This window comes from Copadichromis virginalis, linkage group LG18, assembly GCF_057382275.1.
Source record: "Copadichromis virginalis isolate Kocher_CV1m ecotype Utaka linkage group LG18, C_Virginalis_male_GT1.1, whole genome shotgun sequence".
In the NCBI taxonomy this organism is placed as follows: Eukaryota; Metazoa; Chordata; class Actinopteri; order Cichliformes; family Cichlidae; genus Copadichromis; species Copadichromis virginalis.
The window spans coordinates 23,180,790-23,206,051 of NC_140635.1; the positions used below are offsets into that span (position 1 = coordinate 23,180,790).

Sequence of the window (25,262 nt, forward strand, 5' to 3'; positions counted from 1 at the left end):
AAACTTCCTCCCTTGTGGTCTTTCTCGTCTTCCTTCTCTTCTTCCTCACAATAATCTGTTTCCGTCTCTGAAGCGTTTGCAAAGCCTTCAAAGACATATGTGTGTATACGGACATGTGTGTCTGTGTTTGGAGTAAATATCCTCCTCTGGGATCTCTGGTGAGAAGAGGATCCGGAAAGTGTGATGATCACCTAATGTTCTGTGAAGCACCATCATTTTACACATACACAAAGCTGTTCAACACACAGACACACACACAGATACACATATGCTCTGTTGGTGTTGTACAACCGCAAGCCGAGCGGCTTTATCACTGCTTAGGGATTGTCGCCTTTGTTTCCTCAGTACAGAGGATTCGGCTCTCTCCTCCACATTTCCTGCTTTCTTTTATCCCTCATCTCCAACCTTGTCACTCTCCATTTCTCTCCCCTCCCCACACCATCCATACCCGTGGTTTTTTCCCCTAACCTTCACCTCTATTTCACCGTCCTTCTCTCCCCCCCCCTTCTTTCTCTTCCTTCATCCCCACATCTGAAACGGTGGCGGCGGCTCTTATTGGTTGTTCCGGCAGAATCAGAGAAATAGACAGCCAATAAGCTTTCAGGCTAACAGGGTCACCATTATCCATGAAGCAGTGCAATTACGCTGCTGTCTACATTCCTGCCATGTACACATATGCCGTGCTTATCCTCATACCTACTCTGCACGTTTCAGCTGTGCATGAGCATCCTTCTTGATGTGGAACAACACATTTATATGATGTCACGGTCTTCCTCTTTGCCTGTATTTTGCAATATGACCATTTTCCTTAAAAAAGAATAAGAAATTTAGAGAGCTTGAATGAAACTGAAGGTGCATTTGGGATCAGTTTATGCATTCAGGTCAAAGCTATGTACATATTCATCATAAATTCTCCCCATGCGAATCCAGCACCGTGCTGCTCTTCAAAGACTGCTGGAGGAAAAGCTGTTACACTGCTCCCCTCCCCCTTCTTTCTGCTTCCAACTTGTTCCTTTTCTTTGCTGTTTACTTGCCACACAGACAGTTATATATTTGTACCAGGCTCAGTCAGTCAGGCTCTGTTTTGTTCTTTGGGATGATGTGGCCTTTTAAATTGCCACTGCTGCCTTGTGATTAAAATAAATAAATAAATTAGGATGTTTAAAATGCTAAATTTCAACCCTCAGACAGTTTCACTGTGTGTTATTCAGCAACATCATGATTTCTGGGCCCCTCTTGTGGCATTTGACTGAGCGTCAGGCCTAATTTGCATCATTAGAATCTCTCAACTGTGGAATAGCTTTGACCTTCCTCCATCATTAGTGACAGAGTGAGACAGAGTGTCCCTCTTACCTCCCTCCCGTCTGCCTTTTTCCCCCTCTTCCATCCATCACACTCACTTCTTTACGGTCCTCCATGTCCATTATCTCTTCCCCTGATGCCCAAATCTATTCTTCACTCATATTGTGGTTATATTATGCAGCTTTACACTTATCTATTTCAATCCCCCGCGCCTCATCAGTTGGTTTTCATCACACTTCGTCCTGCACCCTACGTATTTGCGGTGGAATATCAAGGAAGTGTCGGCTATCTTGCTTTTTTATTCCCTGTCCAGCTTTCACCTATCTTAACGAGCCGGAGAATTGAATTAATTTCCTTGCTTCTGATACCACAGGGACGTAACAGCACACTCACACACTGAAAAACACACGCCCATACACACTGAGTTGTACAGGGTGAAAAAATGGGCTGTTGCCTCTCAGGTGAGATGTCTCCAGGGAAATGTTTTCCTTCACACGAGTCGCCTAGTTATCATCACAATCTGCAGCCGCACCGTTGGCGCTGACAAGAAGACGTGATTTCACTTCCCAATGACCGGCACTGGGGATCGCCGCACCATCTTGCTATCTGGAAAGTCATTAGCCTTTAGAAGGGAAATTACACCAGAAATGAACTCCCTTCATATCCCGTCTAGGGCCTGGTAATGAGAAATGCGATGACAGAGTCTCCTGTTTGCGCCAAGGAGAAGTTTGTCTATCGGTGTGTTTTATCCCAGTGACCTACTAAATACTGCCCCATAAGTACCCTGAATGGGAAAAGAAAAACACAAATGGGAAAATACCATACTGCCACTACATAAAGCTGATGGCAGTGGCCAGTTTGTGTTTTTTTGTATTTGGGAAGCATGTGTGAGATAATTAATGAGTCATTTCAATCCACACCAGTAATAAGGCCACAGATCCCTAAAGGCTGAGACTAATTCAGGGCTGTTCAGTCACTTGTCATTGTGTCACTCAAAATGATTTCGCGTGTGCTTTCTTTTCAATAAAACAGGTCAACTTTGATTTAAAAAATTTCATCTCCCAGTTTTTTTCTTCCAAACTTGCAACATTGCTGTTAGTGTAATAATCTCTGCCCTTCATGGTTAATTACACCTGAGGTTAAACAATTGCCAAGCTAAATGCTTCTCGTCAGTACGCTCATAACATATAAACACAGGCTTATTCCTGTGTGCACAGACACAATCTGTGCAGCTCTGTGTACCTTCAGCAGTGCAGGTACCAGACTTAATGACTTGTAAGTCAACACTCTGAATATGGCAGAGCGAGCTCTTCATTATTCCTGAAGAACCATGGTTCATATAAGGAGTGCAGTCCAATATCACAGCAGTGTCTCTCAGATCTGATATGAAAATTAAAGGTTGATTCCACACATCCTTCAGCATGGAGAGTGTGTCAGTATTGGCTCCAACCTGCTGAGTAATCAGGGCAACACTGAATGACAAGACCACTCATAGTGTCGTAACTGTTAAATGATGATGAATAAAAGGCAAATATGTGTGCAGGGAAAACCTCACACTTGACTCACAATCTTGTGATAGGCAGTAAAGTGAGTAGAGAGTTTAAGTTGCCTGCACGTAAGTTTGTACAGGTGACTTTTGTTAGGGTGTAAGCCAGTCTGCTCACTTTTTAGCCCTGGCATCCTACAACTGCTGCCGACTTAGTGGAAAAGGCCAGTGCACACACGATTTATGACCCCTGAACCCACAGATGAAATCGCATCATTAGGAGCTGATGTCACGCAGTGGACTGGGAGTCAACTAAAAAAATCTAAACAGGTTGAGCAGATGCACACTTGAGCACACCTTAGCAGAGACCATATGGTGGCAGGACAATCTAATAAGACACCCAGATTGCCCTCTGTTGCGCTGTTGTTACCACACATACTATACCTATATGTCTGCCTGTGTGTGTGTGTGTGTGTGTGTGTGTGTGTGTGTGTGTGTGTGTGTGTGTGAGAGAGAGAGAGAGAGAGAGAGAGAGAGAGAGAGAGAGAGAGCATGCTGTGTATGTTTTTCATGTGTCTGCGTTCTCAGTATGTGTAGCCATGTGCTCAGGTTTGAGCCAGAAAAAAGCAGGTCGAAACACCGCGGGGTGTGAGAATCATCAGAATAGCTACGGCTAATTAAATGTGCCATGCCTTTGAGCAAAACAAAAAGATCCATGTTCACTAAAAGTGAGCACTGCCTGAAATGCTTTTTGTTTTCAAAGCATTTCATTTTTGATGAGACAGAAGACCAGAAGAACATTTAACCTCTTCTGTCCCAGTAACCAGTTGATGGCTAATAATCATTCACTTACATTTTAAATTAGCTTCACTATTCCAGTGTTCTAATAATGTGAAATTAGAACTGAGTGTTCTAATCTCCAGATTTCCTATGACTACATATTTTAAACAAATTTTAAAAGTTTATATACATTATTACAATGGTCCAGCAGCAGACTGGGATGTGGGATTTGCTTATCTTTGCATGACATTATCACATGAATGAAAATGTCACACAGGATTATTTTTCTAGTTTTTAAATAACAATGAAGGTCAGATCCACTGAGGAATATCGTGTTTTAAGTTTTGCCTGTACCAAAAATATGTGATACTAGAATTTGTTTGCTTACAATTCTTCGGTGGATTTGTTGACAGCGAGCGTATAGATGTTAAATGCGGCTCATTCTGGGCAAAACAGGGAGATCCACAGCAAAATAAAAACTTTAACTCAAAGCTGAGCCAAAAACAAACAAATCTGTGGGTGTTTCCATAGGACATGTGGCACAAACAAAGGATAAGTGCAACGCAATTAAATGAAAACAAAGATGGATGCGTGAAAGACACCAGCTGTTCAGGTTGGCGGAGAGAGAGAAAGCAAGATAGAAAGAGAGACACCTTGGGAGGAAAACATTTTTAGACCCTTAAACAGATGAAGACATTCCTCTGTGATGACGAGGCATAGATAATTACCTGAAAGGAGGAAACAGAAGGCAGGCCAAACAAGGACCCCAGGCCATCACATAAAATATAACTGTATTATTACAAAAGTTATTAAAACTTATGAATGAATGTTTTTCACGTAGAGCACAAAGGGTTTCATCCCCAACCTGTTTTTCTTTTCTTTCTCTTGTTTTGACTTTAGACACATTGACTTCAGATGAACAACAACGCACGACATATTACGCAGTGTATGTATGGCTTCATCAGTTTTTCACATCATTCTGGAGGAATTTTGACCCACATTTATTAACAAGAATTCATTGAGGTTTGCAGCATTTATTTGTTCACAGGTCTCTTAAGGTCCCGCCACAGCATTTCAGTCTGTTAGGGTTCCTTGCCCCATCGCCTCTCGCTTTCTCACTCTTTCTCTCACCTCTCACTCTCTCACTCTGTCTCTCGCGCCTCGCTACTGTTCCTCGCTCTGTCTCACTCTGTTCACTGGGTTTTGTCAGTCTGTGTCTCAGTGTGTGTGTCCCCGTACTTCCTGCTTTACTTTGATAGTCTCCTGCGGGTGCGTGTCATGTTCAGTTTTGGGTCTTCCGGTCTCGTCTGTTAGATTGTTTCCAGCTGTGTTCCCCAGGTGTTTCCTCTCTGCCCTGATTCCCTCTCATGTATTTATTGTCCGTGCTTCCCTCCATCCAGTGCTGCGATCTCCCTCATTCGCCAACTGTGTGTTCTGTCCTTTTGCTTAGTTTACAGTTTATTCCAGTTGGATGTTATATTTCTTACAAAACAAGTCCAAATCATAACCCTGACACCACCGTGCTTAAAAGTTAGTTTAAGAGGTTTGTGCTGACACGATATGTGCGGCTATGTTTTTCTCCAAAATCTGGGTCCGTGTATTTTGGCCAGATATCTCCACTTTGATCAGATCTGTCTGAAGGACATTGTTCCAGAAGTTTTGTGGTTAGTTTTGTTGCAAATTTATAAAGCTAAGCACTTTCTCTGAACATTGTGTGGTCTGACCGTTGGGTGAATTTGCTGGTACAGTGGGGCAAAAAAGTATTTAGTCAGCCACCGATTGTGCAAGTTCCCCCACCTAAAATGATGAGGTCAGTAATTTGCACCAGAGGTACACTTCAACTGTGAGAGACAGAATGTGAAAAAAAAATCCATGAATCCACATGGTAGGATTTGTAAAGAATTTATTCGTAAATCAGGGTGGAAAATAAGTATTTGGTCAATAACAAAAATACAACTCAATACTTTGTAACATAACCTTTGTTGGCAATAACAGAGGTCAAACGTTTACTATAGGTCTTTACCAGGTTTTCACACACAGTAGCTGGTATTTTGGCCCATTCCTCCATGCAGATCTTCTCGAGAGCAGTGATGTTTTGGGGCTGTCGCCGAGCAACACGGACTTTCAACTCCCGCCACAGATTTTCTATGGGGTTGAGGTCTGGAGACTGGCTAGGCCACTCCAGGACTTTCAAATGCTTCTTACGGAGCCACTCCTTTATTGCCCGGGCGGTGTGTTTTGGATCATTGTCATGTTGGAAGACCCAGCCTCGTTTCATCTTCAAAGTTCTCACTGATGGAAGGAGGTTTTGGCTCAAAATCTCACGATACATGGCCCCATTCATTCTGTCCTTAACACGGATCAGTCGTCCTGTCCCCTTGGCAGGAAAACAGCCCCATAGCATGATGTTTCCACCCCCATGCTTCACAGTAGGTATGGTGTTCTTGGGATGCAACTCAGTATTCTTCTTCCTCCAAACACGACGAGTTGAGTTTATACCAAAAAGTTCTACTTTGGTTTCATCTGACCACATGACATTCTCCCAATCCTCTGCTGTATCATCCATGTGCTCTCTGGCAAACTTCAGACGGGCCTGGACATGCACTGGCTTCAGCAGCGGAACACGTCTGGCACTGCGGGATTTGATTCCCTGCCGTTGTAGTGTGTTACTGATGGTGAGCTTTGTTACTTTGGTCCCAGCTCTCTGCAGGTCATTCACCAGGTCCCCCCGTGTGGTTCTGGGATCTTTGCTCACCGTTCTCATGATCATTTTGACCCCACGGGATGAGATCTTGCGTGGAGCCCCAGATCGAGGGAGATTATCAGTGGTCTTGTATGTCTTCCATTTTCTGATGATTGCTCTCACAGTTGATTTTTTCACACCAAGCTGCTTGCCTATTGTAGATTCACTCTTCCCAGTCTGGTGCAGGTCTACAATACTTTTCCTGGTGTCCTTCGAAAGCTCTTTGGTCTTGGCCATGGCGGAGTTTGGAGTCTGACTGTTTGAGGCTGTGGACAGGTGTCTTTTATACAGATGATGAGTTCAAACAGGTGCCATTCATACAGGTAACGAGTGGGGGACAGAAAAGCTTCTTACAGAAGACGTTACAGGTCTGTGAGAGCCAGAGATTTTCCTTGTTTGAGGTGACCAAATACTTATTTTCCACCCTGATTTACAAATAAATTCTTTACAAATCCTACCATGTGGATTCATGGATTTTCTTTTCACATTCTGTCTCTCACAGTTGAAGTGTACCTCTGGTGCAAATTACTGACCTCTGTCATCATTTTAAGTGGGGGAACTTGCACAATCGGTGGCTGACTAAATACTTTTTTGCCCCACTGTACATCCTCTCCTGGGAATATCTGAAACTATCTTGATGGTTAGCCACATCTGAATAAGCTTTCTCACTGTAGAATGATGAACTTCAAATTGTCTGGAAATGGCCTTATAAACCCTGCCAGATTGATGTATTTCCTCAGTGGGATCCTAGTAAGACAACTGAATCATCCAGACCTACAAATGTCTAAACCGTTTGCTTTTATTGACATTCTCACACTTGAAGTGGATTTTTACTTAGTTAGGTACTAGGTGGGTGCTTTTTCTTATTGCACATACTATACATACAGCTCTTAAGGGAACACACAAGCTATCAAAATGTTGATTTGTGACACCAGGACTCTTAAATTATTATTTTTCCCCTCAACAAATTACACAATGTATGTCAGTTAAGATTTTTAACTGGAATATTTCATTCATCAAGATTTAATGAAAGGCAACAGATGGGACACAACAGGTCTGCAGATGAATTCATAGACGTTTGTTCTACTTTAGCAGAGAACAAACAGCATCTGAAGTGATTCACAGGATGCTGCGGTGTTTTGTTTTTCCCTTTAATCCCAGCCTCCCTGTGTGTATATTTATCACAGTTGTCAAACAGGACTGTCTTCAGCTTTCAGATTACAGACAGAAAGCGAGAGAGGAAACAAAGGCAGAGGAAGAAAATGAGATGGAAACACTGTGTATGTGTGTGTGTGTGTTTGCAAGAAGGATTCCAGTTTAATCTATTTTAGGTGCATGAGGGATTTCACAGAATGGCTGCTGCGAAAGCCGAGATGCTGAGAAATATTTAGCGCTTGCTTTCGGCTATGAATACTTTCAACCAATTTTCATTCTTTACGATTTTCAGTTATTACTGTAATCTGACCGACTAGACTCGATCAGCTGCAACACAAGGAGTGTCATCTGTTTCAGAGGGTTGATTTATCATGAAGTACCTACAGAGTTTCAGGTCTCGTCTGCAGCCAGTGCACAGTAAATAATTACAGCAGAAAGAACTGATGCTCACATATAATCACTTCAGGGGATTGAAACCTGCCCAGACTCTCTCTTTGTCGCACACACTCACACACACGCACACTCACACACACACTTCATTGATGTTTATCATAGTCTGGTTGATCTGTACTGAGCAGTTCGCTTACTACAGCAAAAAGAAAAATAACAAAGCCAGCAATGAGTGGGAGCAAAGGGAACAAAGTATCATGAGACATCAAAGAGGTGGGTTTTCACAATATGCATGTTCACAGGGACACTTTACATACAGTAATTACTTGTTAAGTTGCAACAAGAACTGCAAAACAACTGCACCTCAGAAACTGACTTGACTGGAAAAAAATAAGCGAGATGTGCAGAGACCTGTGAAACCAATAAGAAAATTACCTCCTGATTCTCATCCTTTACTCAGATCAGAAGGTGTCCTCTCTGAAATAGACGTATCCACTTAACATTTGAAGATTTCTTGATCGCTTATAGTCAAAAATACAGTAAAACACATTCGTTTGATCTGTATGTGAAGTGTTGTTTCTCTGGGATCAGATCAATAGAAGTTAATATTGAGAAATATTAATTTTCTCTTAATACTGAGTAATGTACACATACAACATATGCATATATTAAGGAGTGATTCAGATTAATTTCAGCTGTTTTCAGTGTATGATTTCTCCTGTCTGCTGATATCAACAGAATAGAAATAGACTTACAAAATCACTCAGTGTATTAATAAATCACATACATACTGTTTGCATACAGATCTAAGAGAACTGGAGCTCATGTTAATATTCAGGTCATGGTTATTTACTATTAAATCAATAAAACATGTGAATAGTAGGCTGGGTGTTTTGTTTTTCTACTGCTCAGTAGGTTGGTTGGTTGGCCAGGTGATTGGTCTGTTATTTTGGTTGTTGAGTCGATCAGTCAGTCATTTGGTTGGTAGTCTGCTAGCCTTGGGTCTACTGTCAGCAATTACTAATAACTAGTCCATACCAGTACTACAGTAAAATTTTGTCTGTGACATTAGTGTTAGGTGGTTAGGCATTACAGTGTATCATGCATAATTACATTTTTGTGGATATAAATTACATGCTCTTGTTGTTTAATGAAAACTATACAATGCTTTTCTAACATGTTATATGTGCAGAAACTCTACAAATGAGTCATTTTAGCCTGTTGGTTTGTGGTTGCTAGGAAACGTAGAAATTGTAATGAAAATTGTATGCAAAAGTTTGAAAAAGAAGAGCTTTATCCATACATCTGTCTGCTTCCCAGGTGTTTGGTGGCTGATCCAAGCTTGCATGACTTCCACTTTTCAATACTAACAAGCTCATTGTGACATCACTAGTCTAGTCCAATCATCTTTCTGCCCACCTTCTTCATGCCAATCAACCTCCACTCTCTAAGCTTTAAATCTCACTGCACATGTGTCAATCTCCCTGGCAGACACTTTTGTGCATCCCACCTACTCCCCATTTCCACCTCTCTCATGTTACTGAGGTTCCATCGAAGCTTACATCTTCATCTCCACCACCAGCGTCTAGACATACGGGTCCTGCACTAATCCCTGTCACAGCTGGGATTCCCTTCGGCTGTGATGGGCAATCGGAGTCTAATCAGCAAATACCTTAACTGAATTCTGTATATCAATAAATCATGTTCAGTTCCTTCTAATTCTCTCTCCTCATTGAAATGTCTGACATAGATTAAAACCTTCAGGGGCCTAAAGCTGTATCAGCACTGGAAGCGATTGGCAGCAACATGATGACCAAAGACTGAAAGTCAGTGAGATTTGACGGCCAACCACAATAAACATGATGAGTGAATTGCTTCTGATGTACCTGTCTGCCAGTTGCAGAGCATAAATCTGGCAGAAATTAAAACTTTAAGATATCTTTATATAATACCTGGATGTGTAGCTGAAACCAGATCTGTACCAAAAGCTCACATTAAATAACTTCAAATCTGACATCTCCTAAAACCCGAAAACACCCCACCTCCAGTCGTGATGACTTTTTCTTTTTAAACCATTTTACTTACCATACCAAGGTACTTCTGTGGCTATTTGCTGACTAATTGACATTATGTCAGCATATTTTATGGATTAGCTGCATGTGACTAATCACTTTAAGCACCTCCTGTTGCAGCGAGTGAAACTGATACACACTAAAGCTATCACTGTCACAGCATTTGCCAGTCTGACTCCCTGCTGTGTGCGTCACCCCTCACTAAGGTCTCAGTGCTGCTCAAGTTCAAAGTGAAAGCATACACAGACACACACTCGTACTCACACAGATGAAACGACCTTTTGGGCTCATTCCCTTCTAATCCATTTAGCGTTACCTTCTGCCCACACACCAACACAGACAGCTCCTGTCTAAAATCAGGGACATTTATGGTGTTGGCATTTGGTGTGTGTGTGCACATATATGTGTGTGTGCACATATAAGTGTGTGTAGTCTTTTTTTAACAAACAGTTGTTGCAACATTTAGATTATTTCTGGCGTGATGAAAGTAATTTTTTTTTTTTGAAGACGCTGTTTGAGAGCTGGAAGAGATTCTCCTCTTAATAAACAAACAGCACATATATTTTTATTTGTTTATTTCTTGTCTTGTGGGGTTTTAGCTCAGCTTGTTTTAGCTTTGTTTGTTCTGTTGTTGTTGTTCCTCTGTGGCTGTCAGGCATTGTTCTCAATGCAGTGCGCTGGCTTTCTGTTTCTCTGTGATCGAGGCAGACTTTGATGCAGTTAAACAACTGAGGCAAAGGTTCAGCTTTCTTAGTTCATGACACTTTTTTTGCTAACTAACTAACTCTCAGCATCAGTTGCTGTCTCGCTTTGTAGTGCTTGTCAAGAAAGAAACAGAGGTGGAATCTGAGAGAAGTCACAGAGATCTGTGAAGTATTTTGGGGATCGCCTGGTTAGAGGGGAAACAATACAGTAGAATACTGTGAGTCAGAAAGCATCTTTCATTTCATGAAACATCATCCACAGTATGAGGAGACAGTCATCAGCACAGGGTGATGATACGCGGGGTGTGCTGTACACGTCTCACCGTGCTGCATTGTCAGGAGTATATGATAGGATTTAGACTGACAGTGCAGATATGTTACTTTGCATCCACAGCTCAACAGCATGAGCATGATGGTTAGTGCAACCACTGAGACTCAGGGCGAACAAGGGTTTTCAGAGGGGTTTTCAAAACAGGGCATTTCGATGCAGTGTAAAATAGAAATGTAAACAGAATGTAATCATTTGCAAATCATGTAAACCCCTAAATTCATTTAAAAAGAACCGTAGAAAATTGCATGCTAATTTTAAATGTGATCAAAGTAAAATGTTTTTAAAAAATGAGACAGGGCCATGTTTACCACCGTGTTGCGTCACTTTTTTTTTCAGACCACCTCTCTGTAACGGCCTCAAAATTGAGGAGAATAATTCCTGGTAGTTAAAAACTGGAAAAAAAATATCTCTGAGCTGCATTTGGTGTCATGTGTTTCTAGTGGGTGGCAGGTCTGGACCGCACGCTGGTTTAAAGTGAAGCAATGATGTTGTAATGTGTGCAGAATGTGGTTTGATAGTGTCTTGGTGAAATAGGCAAGGCCCTCTCTGATAACTGCCTACATAGAAGAATATCCAAATTCATATTGCACTGGGACCTCAGGTCTAGCTAGCCTTACACTGGCCACCTTCATTAGCTGGAAGAGCGATGAGCTTATGCAATGGCGTCTCAACAATTCACAAGAATTGCTGCTCATCCCACAGTGTCAGTCTGATTTTTGTGAAACCTGCACAGAATGATCACCTAATGGGTCTCAATGGGTCTCTTTTCTCAAGGTCAAGCTTATATTTGCTGGTCAGATTTATCATAATTATGACTGTTTGTGAACCTCCTTGACTTTAATTCGAATTAGTTTGTAAAGTTCAGTCAACTTTTCACCTGCTTGCTGCACATCACACATTACAATAACCTGTAAATTGTGAAGGATCATGAAGCAGATGAGCTCCTACGTCATTGAGAATCTGGTTTTAGAGATTCATGGAAAGACTTTTTACCTTGAGCCATTTCAGTGTGTGATATTTGGTTGAGGACTACAACCTGTGATGGTATGATTGAGGGAAGTTGTTTAGCCCCTTTCTTGTTTTCATTGTGTCTTCCATATCTTGTACAGTCTTGATTCAAGATGCAGATGTAGCAACATTATTTCTGCCCGTAATTCAAACTTGTGCCTAGTAGATTCCTGAAAGTGAGCAAGTGAGTGCATCTCAGGCTGAATATGAGCTAGATCTTATATATAGCAATGTGTAGTCCATTTAAACATTACAGCTGCAGTCGAGTCAAAGGTTTTTGTCTTTGGCTCTAATCAGCTGAAGGTCAAAGCAGACTGCATGTCAGTCTCGATCAGTCCAAACTCGCAGACTCTGTGACTCAGAGTACTTCAAGAACGGCGATGATATGGTAGTGTGGCACAGAGCACCATCATGAGTATCATCTCTTTATGCAAACTCAAACAACTGCAGTGTCCTTCACGTTGCATTCTGCAGCTCAGTGAAGTGCAGCTTGGAAAATGTTCTGTTTTTACAGACGCTTTGGGAGCTTTGGTTTATGGTCACAGTGTTGCGTCACTGGATGTTGCAGACAAATGACTGAAAACTTTGAAGATGTTGATCTAGTTACTACATTGTGTGTGTTCCTGTGTACTTCCTCTGTTTTACTTTTCTTCCGCTTCATATTTTATATGTGTGCATTCCCACTGCAGCTTTGTTCCTCTCATCACTGTGGGGATCCTGTACTGTGAGCCTCTTCCTCTGGCTTTTCCTCTTTGTTTTTTTCTTTACCCGCCCTAATTATATTTTGATTTCAGTTTTCCTTTGTGGTCATTTAGGATTTAAGTTTGGGTGTTGTTTTTGTTTTTTCTCTTTCTGCAATGCAGTCAGGGAGTTGTTGATCCTTCAGGAGCTCTAACTTTGATGACGAGCAGCACAAAAACACTTAATTTGACGTTTTAGGCTTACTTATATTGACTTGCATTAGTTAATATTCACTGTAGATCACAATAATGTGGCAAAACAGAGATTTGTCTGACTCTCATCTTCATTAAAATGCCCCCTTACTTTCCTTTCTTCTTTGGCACTGGGTGCAACCCCACAAGACCTGCTAAACTCTATTCCACACTTGACTTGGGCTTAAAATGGAGTGACTAAGCACAGATTTAATATTGGACTTATAGCTACTTAGCAATGGAAAGTACAAACTGTCAGCTTTCCTCTGATATATAAAAACTTGTCAAGTTAGCGACTCTGTTTGTTTGCAGGAATAAAATGTAAAAGCTTTCTCTAATAACATGCTGACTGCTTGACTGCACCTCCATCACGAAAGCTAAAGTGTGATTTTATTTTTGAGAGGTCTTTATTGTGTGTGTGTGTGTGTGTGTGTGTGTGTGTGTGTGTGTGTGTGTGTGTGTGTGTGTGTGTGTGTGAGAGAGAGAGAGAGAGAGAGAGAGAGAGAGAGAGAGAGAGAGAGTGAAGGAGAGCGAGAAAGCTGAGGAAGAAGGGACACTAAAGAAGGGATATTGGGGAGAGGAGCTCTACGCTCTGCCGGCCAAATATAAAGGCTTGTAAAGGCTACCAGTCAACATGCATGACCTATTTACGGTCAGGCACACTGCCACACAAATACAAATGCACACCAAACCACAATGATGTTATTTTCCCTGCAGTTATTTGGGAAGAGTCATAGCTGGACTGGCCATTGGGCATACGGGCATTTGACCGGTGGGCCGATGGTGATTGTTCGTTTTTATGGGCCAATGATTTTTTTTTTTTTTTGGTAACGGTATAAACAATGAAAGGTGGTGGATTGGCCAGATGCTGGGAGACGTGTAAAAATAACTCAGTTGTTTGGTGGTGGCATCGCGGAGCTTCCACAGATTCAGTAACATTAGCAAGTGGTGGAGGCCAGCAGGTGGATGAGAGAAAGGGGAGGCAGGAGGAGGAGAGACCCGAGGCGGCCGCCGGTCCGAGTGCCAGGTGAACTGCTCTTCAGGTAAGAAGTTATGACCTGCTGTCTATCTGGGTCAGATATAAACCAAGTTTAGGTGGAGTTTATTTTCGTTGTGCTGACTTTTTACAGTCAGTTACAATAACTCCTACTGCTACTAGCTAGCATGACGGAGTTTCTATACAGCTGGGTGGGTGCTGTGATGTTACTGATAGTGAACTTTATTTTATTCATAAGGTTAGTTAGTAGAGTTTCCAATGGCTCCTTAAAAATGGCTTTTCCTATAATACCTGGGGGGCCGGTCTCTAGGCCGATTTTTTTGTCCCAGTCCAGCCCTGGGAAGAGTGTGTGGTGTTTATAATCAGACTAACCTGACTGTATAAAGCAGGTGAAACAACCGGTGTCTGAAACATCTGGCTGTGGTCATCAGTGTCTTGCCTGTGCAGTGGCTGAGAAAGAATGTTGCTCCAAAACATCTGCTCATTAGGTCAGCCATCAAATTTTAGTTATTTTTAGCTTCTGGGCTGTTTCTCCTTCCATTCTTCTTTTTTTCTCCTTGGACAGCTGGCCTGTGACTCTATCTTCCTCGCTGGCTACAACTGTGGGATTTGCCCCTGTTGTTACCATAACATCTGGAAGATGATCATTTGCAGGTTGTATGGCAGCTTTAGGGACTCCTGTTGTGACTTCCGTGCAGGTCCACTGTCCAGGTGCAGGATAAGATGTAAGACTGAGCTTTTAAACTTTGAGGGACAGGCTGCTAATCTAAAAGAAAGCAACTAAAGCAACAACATATAAAAATGTTCTTTCAGTATGTGGCCTGGGAGTCAGAGTCAAGGTGTGTATTTATCACCTGCTCATGAGATGATGCGTAGAGCACTGGGCCCATGTGTCTGATAGAGAGTGTGTGTGTTAAGGAATCCAAGTCTGTCCTTGAGTCAAGCAGTAAGGACCTTGTCTGCCTTGACGATGTAAGCTCAGTGATTCATACTGTGACTCTGCCACTGACCCGTAGGATGACTCTCATGGGGGTGCGGAGACAGGCTGCATCCATCACAATGCCAAAGAGCTGGGCAAGATGTACACTAACACACACATGGAGACACTGGATACACTGAGTGAAGAGTTTATAGTCGTGCAGTGGGCTATGTATGGGAACAGCTGTGTGTAGAGCTGAATGTCTGCCCAGCAACCATGCCCATGCAGGCCCACAGTGGGTAGCTGTGAGGCTGTGTGGGCAACCTGCATCTATTCCACATGGGATCAAAATGGGCTCACGGCAGTTTTGCCCTATGGGGTGCTCTGTGTTTTTTTGTGTGCAAACCCTGTCCAAACCCAAACTCTATGTTCGTATTTTTGCCCTTTCTGCTCTCAAGAGGGAATTCTGTGGGTAGCCCACTATAGGCTGTCTATAGAAAACACATATAGGGCCTATATAGGATATCCCATGTGGGGTCTGTATGTTAGGAAACACAAGACAGGGAAATGTGACAACTGTGGAGAAATAGTGTCAGAATTATGAGGCTGAGATAAGACAGCTGATTCAAAACATCAGTAAATTCTGGTATCAGAGAATATTCAAATTTCTTAAACATACTAACATGTTATGCAGAGGATTTGAGTGGAGGGCTGGTTGGTTGGTTGGTTTTTAGTGAGATGATCTATAGTGTAGTAGTTTACATACTTGCCTAATAAGCAATAAATCCCATGGGAGAAAGCACAAATCTGCAGGGGGCTGCATCTAAAGGGCATCGGGTGTAAAACTCTGCTAAATGAACCATGCAGATATACCTGTTGTGGTGACCCCGTTTTTTTAAATGAGCAGCTGATAGTTGTTTTCTTTTCTGTTTTAAAATACATTCTGGTCCACACTCCACACCAGTTGGTATCGCTAATATACCATGGCATTAGCTTTCCACTGTGGGGTCTAGGTGGGGCCCCAGTAGGGCAGTTGTGGGTACGCTCCCTATAATATGCCCCATTGTGGGCCTCTCTTTGCTTAGTGTGGGCAACCCACACTGTTGGATATCCCACTGGGACCTGTCTGGGCCCCATAGTGCAGAGCCCAGATGTGACCTATATTTCACGTTGGTACTGGGGCTCGTGTGTCTGCCCACAGTAGCCCCAAACACGCTCTCAGGGCACATCTTCGCTAGATGTATCAGAATTTTAACTCAAAAGGTTTTTTTTACAGGCAAATGTTCAACATCTTAACAATAACGTGCCAAAATCTTAACATTTTTTAAATGAGCATTAAATCACAAGTACTGAACTATGTTCTGTGTAACCTTTTATAAACCTTCTCCCCTTTGGTTTTCTTTCTCTCCCTCTCTTTCTTTCATTCTTTCTCCCTGTCCTATCCCCCAGTCATGTCTGTCCCGTTTGTAGCAACTGAAAATAAAATAAATTCATAATTATAATAAAGGTCAATCAAATGGACCAATATGGCAAGGCCATGATGATCCACTTGGTAAAATAAATCCGCTTGGCATCTTTCTTGGCCTTAAGACAACAATTCTGATGGCTAAAGATCCAAACGGGACACACACAAAAAAAAAAAAAAAAACTTTTATAGAACATCCTCGGGGGACCATGAATGCCAATTTACGTTTTCAAGATATTTTGATTTTAAAAAAGGAAACAAAGAATGTTGTCTTTCATCCTGACAGCAGTCAGACTGTATAATCCACACATACAATAGATACCTGCAAAAATGTACTTGTGTGTATTATCACTCCCACTACACCTTTTCCAAATATGAAAAATTCTCTGTGGGTGTATTTACTCTATATAGAGACAATTTGTGAATGGTAGAAATAACTCTTGTATAGTTTTTTGCCTTTTTTTTTATTTGTGCACTTTGTCCGTCTGTGTTGAGCTAACATGTGCTTCCTGTGTTTGTGTGGGTTCTCTCTGAGTCCACAGAGTCCAAAGACATGCAGTTAGTGAGGTCACATTGACTGGTAATTCTAAATTGCTCATAGGTGTGAATCTCAGTGTGAATGGTTGTCAGTCTCGCTGTGTTAGCCCTGTAACAGACTGGCAACCTGTCCCGGGTGTACCCCACCTCTCGCCCTATGCTAGCTAGAATAGGCTCCAACATCCCAGCTGAAAAAATGGATGGATTTTTATTTTTTTATTTCTTGCTGACACTTGTGCTGTTGTAACAGTGTGGGATTAATAAAGTCTGTGTCCCTGCCCACCAGTCTCTAGGCCTGTGTGATTAAGGGTTAAAGATGTAAATTCTTTGACTTGCAGCAAAATAGTGACCAAAAGCACTACTTTTTAACTTCGTGGTTCCTTTAAAATTTCATGTTTCATTTCATGTTATTTGGATGATAGTTGATGGGATGCAATCTAAATCTTTAGCAGGGTAAAAGGTGCAAGAAGGAGAAAAATCATCAGTGTTTCCACAACAGTCACCATGAAGACACGAGGACACAGAACCTGATGTGCGATTTAATCTCATTATTTCAGGACTTTGATAGAATTTTGCTAGTTTTTCTGATCTCTCTGTTTTTCTCCTGGGCACTATTCCACCGAGTTTGCCGCTCTGTTGTTGTGGTCATGGTGAGTTGCTGATGGTTGACAGTGCGAGGCCGAGTTGCTGCTGAGAAGTGGGTCAGTCTGTTTCTGCACAGCAGCTTCTCTGTGTTTTGAGTTTTGTCTCCCAGCGAAAGGAGAGATTGTGCCAGATTTCTACCAGATTGTTCAGATATGGGATCTGTAAACACAGTGTTTTCCAGGCCTGTCAAAAATTGAAGGACTTATCCACCTTGAGGCTTAGTAGATGAGACAGAATCTCTGGAGGATTTTTTTTCCTACAGCTTGAGTTTGTGTGATTGTGTGTGAAAATACGAGTATGTGCATATGTGTGCATAGAATTTGTCAGCTGTCATTTATATTTAGCTTAAATCCCATTTCATCCCGTTTGATCCCATTGATGCCAATGCATCGAAACAGTCGGATATGATTAGGCGTTTTAGAGGCTGTTTTCCTGTAAGAAATTTGAAGCAACGGCCTCATCGACAAAAAGAGAGAGCCTACCAACTTTTGGCTCTTTTAACTGTTTGGCTGGCCCTCTGAAAACTGCCCATTACGCACAAACCAACCCATATATTATTAATCTGTTCAGCTCTGCCTTCCTCCTCTGCCAGCATCCGAGTGCATTTTAACATGAAACAGCATCAGAGTGCATTTTAACATGATACTCCCTGGTGGTGATGATATATTCTCTCTCATATCCATTGAATCTGAAAAATAAACAAACAGTTTAACATTTGGGGGTTTCTGGTCAGTAGTTGTTGTTTGAGAGAAGAAAAAAAACTTTCTTCTAGCCAAACTTTCTTTTTAAATGGCATCTTCCTCAAGTATGAAACTTCTGCTAGCTGGATGGACACAGAGCCGTTTTCCAGATCCAATGCCAGGTGCTCTTTGACTGTCTTCATGTTGAAAACAGTGTGTGGGAGAGATGACCGGCTGCCTGAAGGAATGCTAAAGCACAAATGATTCATCTTTTTTTCCCTCAAAGCATTTTTAATTCATACCCAGCAAACTGTCAAACTTGCATCCAAGCGTACCTGTTCGAATGCATGCAATGGCTCAAACACCTATTCCTCGTCACAGCGTGCATGGTTTCCACACACACTGTGATTATTAAGGAGCTCCATCTTTGTTTATGCACGGTGATTATAATAAATTCATTGTGTTTGTCAAACTGGAGCAGACAGCCTCGTTGCTGGAAGGAGAACGGAGGAGATGCAAGATGCATGAATTCAGCTGAAGCAAGAAGCTCCCTCTCATGGCTCCAGGCGTCCCGGTTCTCCAGCTGAAACCACAGATGAATTAGTGAAAAGACAAATCTTCTAAACTATCTTAAAGCGCTCCTTGTTCCTGTGACGGGATCTCATCTGCGATGTTTAAGTGCTGTGTCACGAAATGCCCCAAATCTCCGCAGTAAATTCTCAACTCCTTTACTTAAACTGCTGGAGACATTGATAATTTACAACATTGTGGATTTAGGCCTGTCTTAATGAGGTTGGGAGCTGATAGGTTATATTATAGGCTCCATCTTCTTACATCCTCTTTCCCTTCTTCATCACATATTTATTCCGTCCTTGTTTTCTATTTCTCCCTTCACTTCTTTTCTGTAACTCCTGTTTTTCCCTTTGTCTCGTCTTGCAGGTGTCTGGTGCACTCACCCTGCCTGTAACAGGCGAGGAGTCAGAGGACCAGGGCCATGACTGGCTTTCCTGGCCATGGTGGGCGTGCCTTAGTGCCATGGCCGAAGCTGTGGCGATGGGTCCTGGCGACTTCACTGGTTACCATGATAACCTTGACACTGCCAGGAAACAGCCACGCCTGTCCGCCACGGTGCGAGTGTTCAGCCCAGCTAAGGTCAGTGTCGTGCCAGCGACGGCGGCTCACCAACATCCCAGAGGGCATTCCTACAGAGACGCGGCTCCTAGACCTCAGCAAGAACCGGCTCCGCTGGGTGCAGGCGGGAGACCTGGCACCGTACCCACGACTGGAGGAAGTGGACTTCAGTGAGAACCTCATCTCCACGTTAGAACCGAATGCCTTCTCCACCCTCCAGAGTCTTAAAGTGCTGAAGTTAAGGGGGAACCAGTTGAAGTTGGTGCCCATGGGAGCCTTTGCCAAGCTTGGCAATCTTACCAGCCTAGACCTTAGTGAGAACAAGATGGTGATTTTATTGGACTACACCTTCCAGGACCTGAAAAGTCTAAAACACTTGGAGGTCGGAGACAACGACCTGGTTTATATATCCCACAAGGTAAGCTCTTAAGCATCTGGCCAGTAGTGAATTGAGCTTATTGATGAAATGGGAAATGGATACAATAATTTGCACTTTATTTTTAAAAAATCCTGGTGTGACATTTTGGCAAAGTCTATTCGTTTTCCTGCATAGATAAAAACACTGATACCAGTTACACAGCATCCATGTAACACATTTCCAGCTTCCCCATGAATAAGTAAAAAAGCACTCAGCTCAGTGTTTGGTTTGTTACTTAGACTACACTTAGAAGAAACCAAACACATCTGAATATTTTTTTTCTGTGTCAAAAAATAAAATGATAAATTGAAATATTGTTTTACTGTTATACTGCAATACTTACAATAACAGCAGCACACATTCAAATGGAGTGTGTAAAAAATGATTCTGTTACTTTTATTTGAATTTATTGTTTCTAATTACGTATTAAGAGATTAAGGCACTATTAAAACACAAAGACCTCAGAGAAAACCAGAAAAATGTCTCAGCACTTTTAAAACTCGTCATAATCGGAGCTGGTTGCTATGGCCACAAATCTGATATTTTCCTTTGAGAATGATTATGAAATATTAAAAATTAAACGAGTCCTTTTCTTGGCATGTACCTCACATACAGTAGCAACAACAAAAATGTGTTCTGGTGAAATACTGAACCAAGTTTTGTCTGTTTGTCTTACTTAAACATAAATAAATATATATGTATATGTATAAGCAAACAGTGATTCCCAGATTCCCATTATGTTTTTCTTATTTCCAGGCATTCTCAGGTCTGCTGGGGTTGGAGGACCTCACAATAGAGCGCTGCAACCTGACATCCATCTCTGGTCAGACGCTGTCCTACCTCCGCAGCCTGGTCACTCTTCGCCTTCGCCACCTCAGCATCACTGCCCTGGAGGACCAGAACTTTCGCAAGCTGTCAAACTTGCGGGGTTTGGATATCGACCACTGGCCGTACCTGGAGTACATTTCCCCTCTCAGTTTTCAGGGCCTGGACCTCCACTGGCTCTCCATCACCAACACCAACATCACTTCTGTCCCCTCGTCCTCCTTTAAGAACCTTGCCCACCTCACCCACCTTAACCTGTCCTACAACCCCATCACCACATTAGAGCCTTGGGCCTTCAAAGACTTGCTGAGGCTGAAGGAGCTCATCATGGTAAGCACAGGTTTGATGACGGTGGAGCCCCATGCCCTCGGAGGCCTCCGACAGATCCGCGTGCTCAACTTCTCCTCAAACGACCTGCAGACACTGGAAGAGGGCTCCTTCCATTCTGTCAACAGTCTGGAGACCCTCAGAGTGGACGGGAACCCCCTGATGTGTGACTGCCGTCTGTTGTGGATCCTGCAAAGACGCAAGACCCTCAACTTTGACGGCAGAGTGCCGGTGTGTGCGGGGCCGGTGGAGGTGCAAGGCGTCAGCCTCAGCTCCTTCACCGATTCTGCACTCTTCGATCACTTCACATGCCAGAAGCCTAAGATACGCAACCGAAAACTGCAGCAGGTAATGAATGGTGATGAGTTTGTTAAACTTTCTACAACCATAAACAAGGTTGTTTTAAGGTTTTAAAATATTCCTACATATAGATATCTGCTGTGCTTTTTTAAACTTGTGCATTTATTCATCCACTCACTCTTTTTCTCCAGATGATCGCTCGTGAAGGCCAACCGGTGAGTTTTCTGTGTCGAGCCGAAGGAGACCCTCCCCCTTCTATTGTCTGGATTTCCCCACAGCGCAGGCGGATCACAACTAAGAGTTCAGGGCGCATTATAGTTCACCCAAGTGGCACCCTGGAGATCCGCTACGCCCAGCTCACTGACAGTGGGACATACATCTGCATAGCCAGTAACGCCGGAGGCAATGACACCTACTTTGCCACACTCACGGTGCGTGGCCAACCGCTGGATGCCGCCTCAGCCTTCTTTCTCAACCGCTCACTGTACAGCAGCGAGTTCTTCAACGACACAAATCTAAACAGCACACGCGTTTTCCTCAAGTTCACCTTTGACCTGACCACCATCTTGGTCTCCACGGCAATGGGCTGCATCACGTTCCTCGGGGTTGTCCTCTTCTGTTTCCTGCTGTTGTTCGTGTGGAGCCGGGGACGCGGACAACGCAGGAACAACTTCACAGTGGAGTACTCCTTCCGGAAATCTGAACCCGTCACTGGAAGCTCTTCAGGAGGGACCAGGAAGTTTAACATGAAAATGATATGAAACAACGCAGCCAGGGGTCCCTCAGGGGAGGCATGAGCACGTCCCATAAACGTGTTTGACGCACGCAAACGCACACAGCCTCTGACTCGCAAAGAAGCTTGACAGCACAAGCCCCTGTCCGTGGCTCCACTCATTCGAGCGCCCACATCAAAACCGGAGCCACTTCTCAATTTGGTCTGATTTGTGACCCTGATCTCTCAGCAGTTTTATTCAGCTTGTGGTCAAAATTTGCTTAAATTATACCTTAAGGAGTGCTAGCTACTTGTCATTTATGCTTAATAGGCACAGAAGAAAGAAAATATAGGTGATAAGATGTAAATTGGCACGATCACTGGCCTGTGGAACAGTGATAGTCCTGTTTCTCATTTATTTTAATGAGAAATGATAAGGTTTCCTTTTTAATTTCAATTTCTCTCTTTTTTGTAGAGTCAGGGATTTGAAAAGAAATTCAGTACAGAGAGCTTCTGTCCATTAATCACTCTCTCTAAAGCCTGCCGTGCTGCTAATCATGCATGTAGCTTTAAGCTGTAAGTTTGTACCACTCACAAAAACACATAGCTTTGAAAGACAGTTAAATATGTTTTTCTATTTATTCAGACCACCGCTGAGGAGTAAGGATAACAAAGAGCAAAATGTTTTATGAATATTATCATATGGCCTTTGCTTTTATGCACAAAAGCTGAAAAATAATAAGATTTGCATAAAGCAAGAAAAAAAATCTGGCTTTTTCTTCTTTGTGAGCTTTGTGAGGTTTTACAACATTAGCTGTGTGAGTTTGGGACGAGCGCACCGGCTGAGAGTTGCTGTAGCTGCCTGTGGCCCGGTGGGTTTGGTTTGAAAGTCGTGCCCACCGGTCACAGGCCACCACTGTAACCATGCCAACCAACACAGGAGGGACCGGGATGGTGGCCACAAGAGGGTTGCTGGGTAGAAGAGGCAGGTGACTTCTGCTCCCTCTGCCCTGCATCCCGTTCGTGCTCTTCTTCAACACGAGAGGGTCAACCTGCCTCCTGCCCCTCGTCCCTGCTGTGTTGGTGGACACCCAACCCTACCAGCGCTGCCAGGGGGGAGCAGCCTGGCGAGTTGGTTCATACCTAGAGGCAGACAGAGGACACACGGGCCCACTAGGAGGTGTTCACATTAACACACATTAACACCCTCATCCTACGAGTGGAAGGCGGCACACGTACAGCCCCTTTTCTCAGGAAAAGTGAAATAACTAGCCTACAGAGTGAGAATGGTTATGCATATTTACTCTGATAAACTGTAAAACATTCCAGCAATACTTTATGTGGAGCCATAAAGCTAAAAGTCCATTCTCTGAGAGAGAAGTGATGTGAATTCGTGAGTGTATAAGCTAAGCCATAGTTGTGTAGGTTGTATTTTTATACAGTAGTGTGTGCATGATTCAGTTATATAATTATTGCCACTGCCATCCTACAAGCTGTCGCAATGATCACAAGACCATCTGCTGTCACCGGGCTTGCATAAAGTTTCACCTCATAACACGCACACACGCACGCACGTGCTCAGAGGAGATAGAACCACATTGAGGTGATTTTTTCTGATAGGAACAACACTCAGCGACACACGGACCAATAAAAATCCACAAATCACAAAGTGCAGCACTCGCTGCTCTCTGTCTGTCTCTCAGAGGGCCGGTGTGCGAATGTCTCTGCCCCCCTAGCCCAGTGCTTCCCCCCCTCCTCACCCAAATCCCCCACACACCCCCACTGGGTCCTCCTTTGGGAGGGGTCCCTGGCTGGAGACCGAGGATTTAAAATGTAAATGAAGTCGTGTAACCCTACCCACGCCATGTGCATCGTATAGTGGAGAGTAGTACTGTGGTTTTAAAAATGGAAAAAAAGACTAAAAAGACCCAAAAAAAATTGTTTTTAAGTGTTCTGTTTGTCCTTCAATTCATTTTCTTTTTCTTTTTTTCAGTTGTTCTCTGTGACCTTTTGGCTGTTTAATGTTCTTCGTCCTCCATGTGGGATTGTCCTCTTCTCAACACCTCATGCAGTAGCACCCTTTCAGATCTCAAGGTGCACGTAAGCCTAAAGCAGGCAGAGCGTTAAGTTCATTCACAGCTGAGATTTGATCTAAAGCTGTTCTGTGGAGAAGAAAAAAATGTTTGCAAGTTAACAGATGAAACTGATAGTTGCTAGTTACTAAAAGCTGTGAAATTAAAACTTTACACACTAATCATGGATTTACCATAGACTGTAAAACACAGCCTGATTCACTCATCCTGATGACAGCTTTGGCTTATTGAATACTCGAATTTGACATTTTAGCTGCTGCCATTTTTTTTTAATGGACATGTCCATACATCACACTGTAATAATAAATGTGATGTTAACTTTAGTTACATGAAAACTGAGCAGCTCACACACTGCAGTGTCTTTTAATACAACCAAATCCTGAATGAGAACAAATTAGAGGTGCGCCGATCGATCAGCTGGGGACAGGAATCGACGGATTTTCAGCAGTGACCGGCCAATGAGCCTCATGTGTGTGCGTTTCAGTATGCACAGCAGCATAGGCAAATAAGCAAAGCTCACCAAAGTTAAACGCAGGGGAGGAACACCCCAAAAACTTTTGTAATGACAGACCTAATCAGATACTTAAATCACCAAGCTGAACATTAATATTTTAAAGAAACTAACAATGGAAAAGTGGATATAGCTAAAGCTATCCAGAGCCCAGAGAGCCTCGGTATGAGCAATGGATCGAAGCCACAAAAAAAGGAGGAAGAGAAATGGGCTGGTGTCCTGTTGTGTGGTGAAATCCTGTTAATATATATATATATATATATATATATATATATATATATACATATATATATATATATATATATATATATATATATATATATATATATAATGATGATTAAAAATAATAATAATAAAATAACTAAAAAGAACAAAACATTTTTTTTCCTGTGGTGAGGTAAATATGTCTATTTACATATAGCTATCACTGCTAATGTCCCTGCCTCTGAAGAGAACCTTAAAGTAATGGAAAATATGTTAAAGCTAAATGTTGTTTCATAGAATTTAAAAAGAAAACAAAGAAATAAAACCATGGTAGACTATAGATAAGCGGAAGAGGATGGAAGAATGGATATAGCAATAACAAAAGGCCAAAAGATTAGTTAGATTAGAAAAATAGCTGCTATTTACACATGTCAGGGGTAGCAGAGGGTCTAACGGTGCTTTATATAGCAACTTAATGGTTTGAAAATCATTTCCCCCAGGTAAGAGACACCCTCAGACTCCTTTGCGAGTTAAATCTTGCAAACTCCATTTTTGTCGCTTGTAACGAATGATGAAACCACAGCCTCTCTGTCAG

At 42.6% G+C, this 25,262-nt stretch overlaps 1 protein-coding gene across 1 annotated transcript in view; it reads left to right on the forward strand.

Annotated features, from left to right (window-relative positions):
- lingo3b (leucine rich repeat and Ig domain containing 3b) overlaps nucleotides 1-24,441 on the forward strand; it is a 47,043-nt gene extending 22,602 nt beyond the window's left edge. The window contains exons 2-4 of the mRNA XM_085439313.1: nucleotides 19,086-19,695; nucleotides 20,452-21,195; nucleotides 21,339-24,441. Coding sequence (XP_085295439.1) covers nucleotides 19,141-19,695; nucleotides 20,452-21,195; nucleotides 21,339-21,908 — 1,869 coding nt within the window. The 5' untranslated portion in view covers nucleotides 19,086-19,140 and the 3' untranslated portion in view covers nucleotides 21,909-24,441. The remainder of the gene's footprint in view (nucleotides 1-19,085; nucleotides 19,696-20,451; nucleotides 21,196-21,338) is intronic.
- The last annotated feature ends 821 nt before the right edge of the window (nucleotides 24,442-25,262 follow it).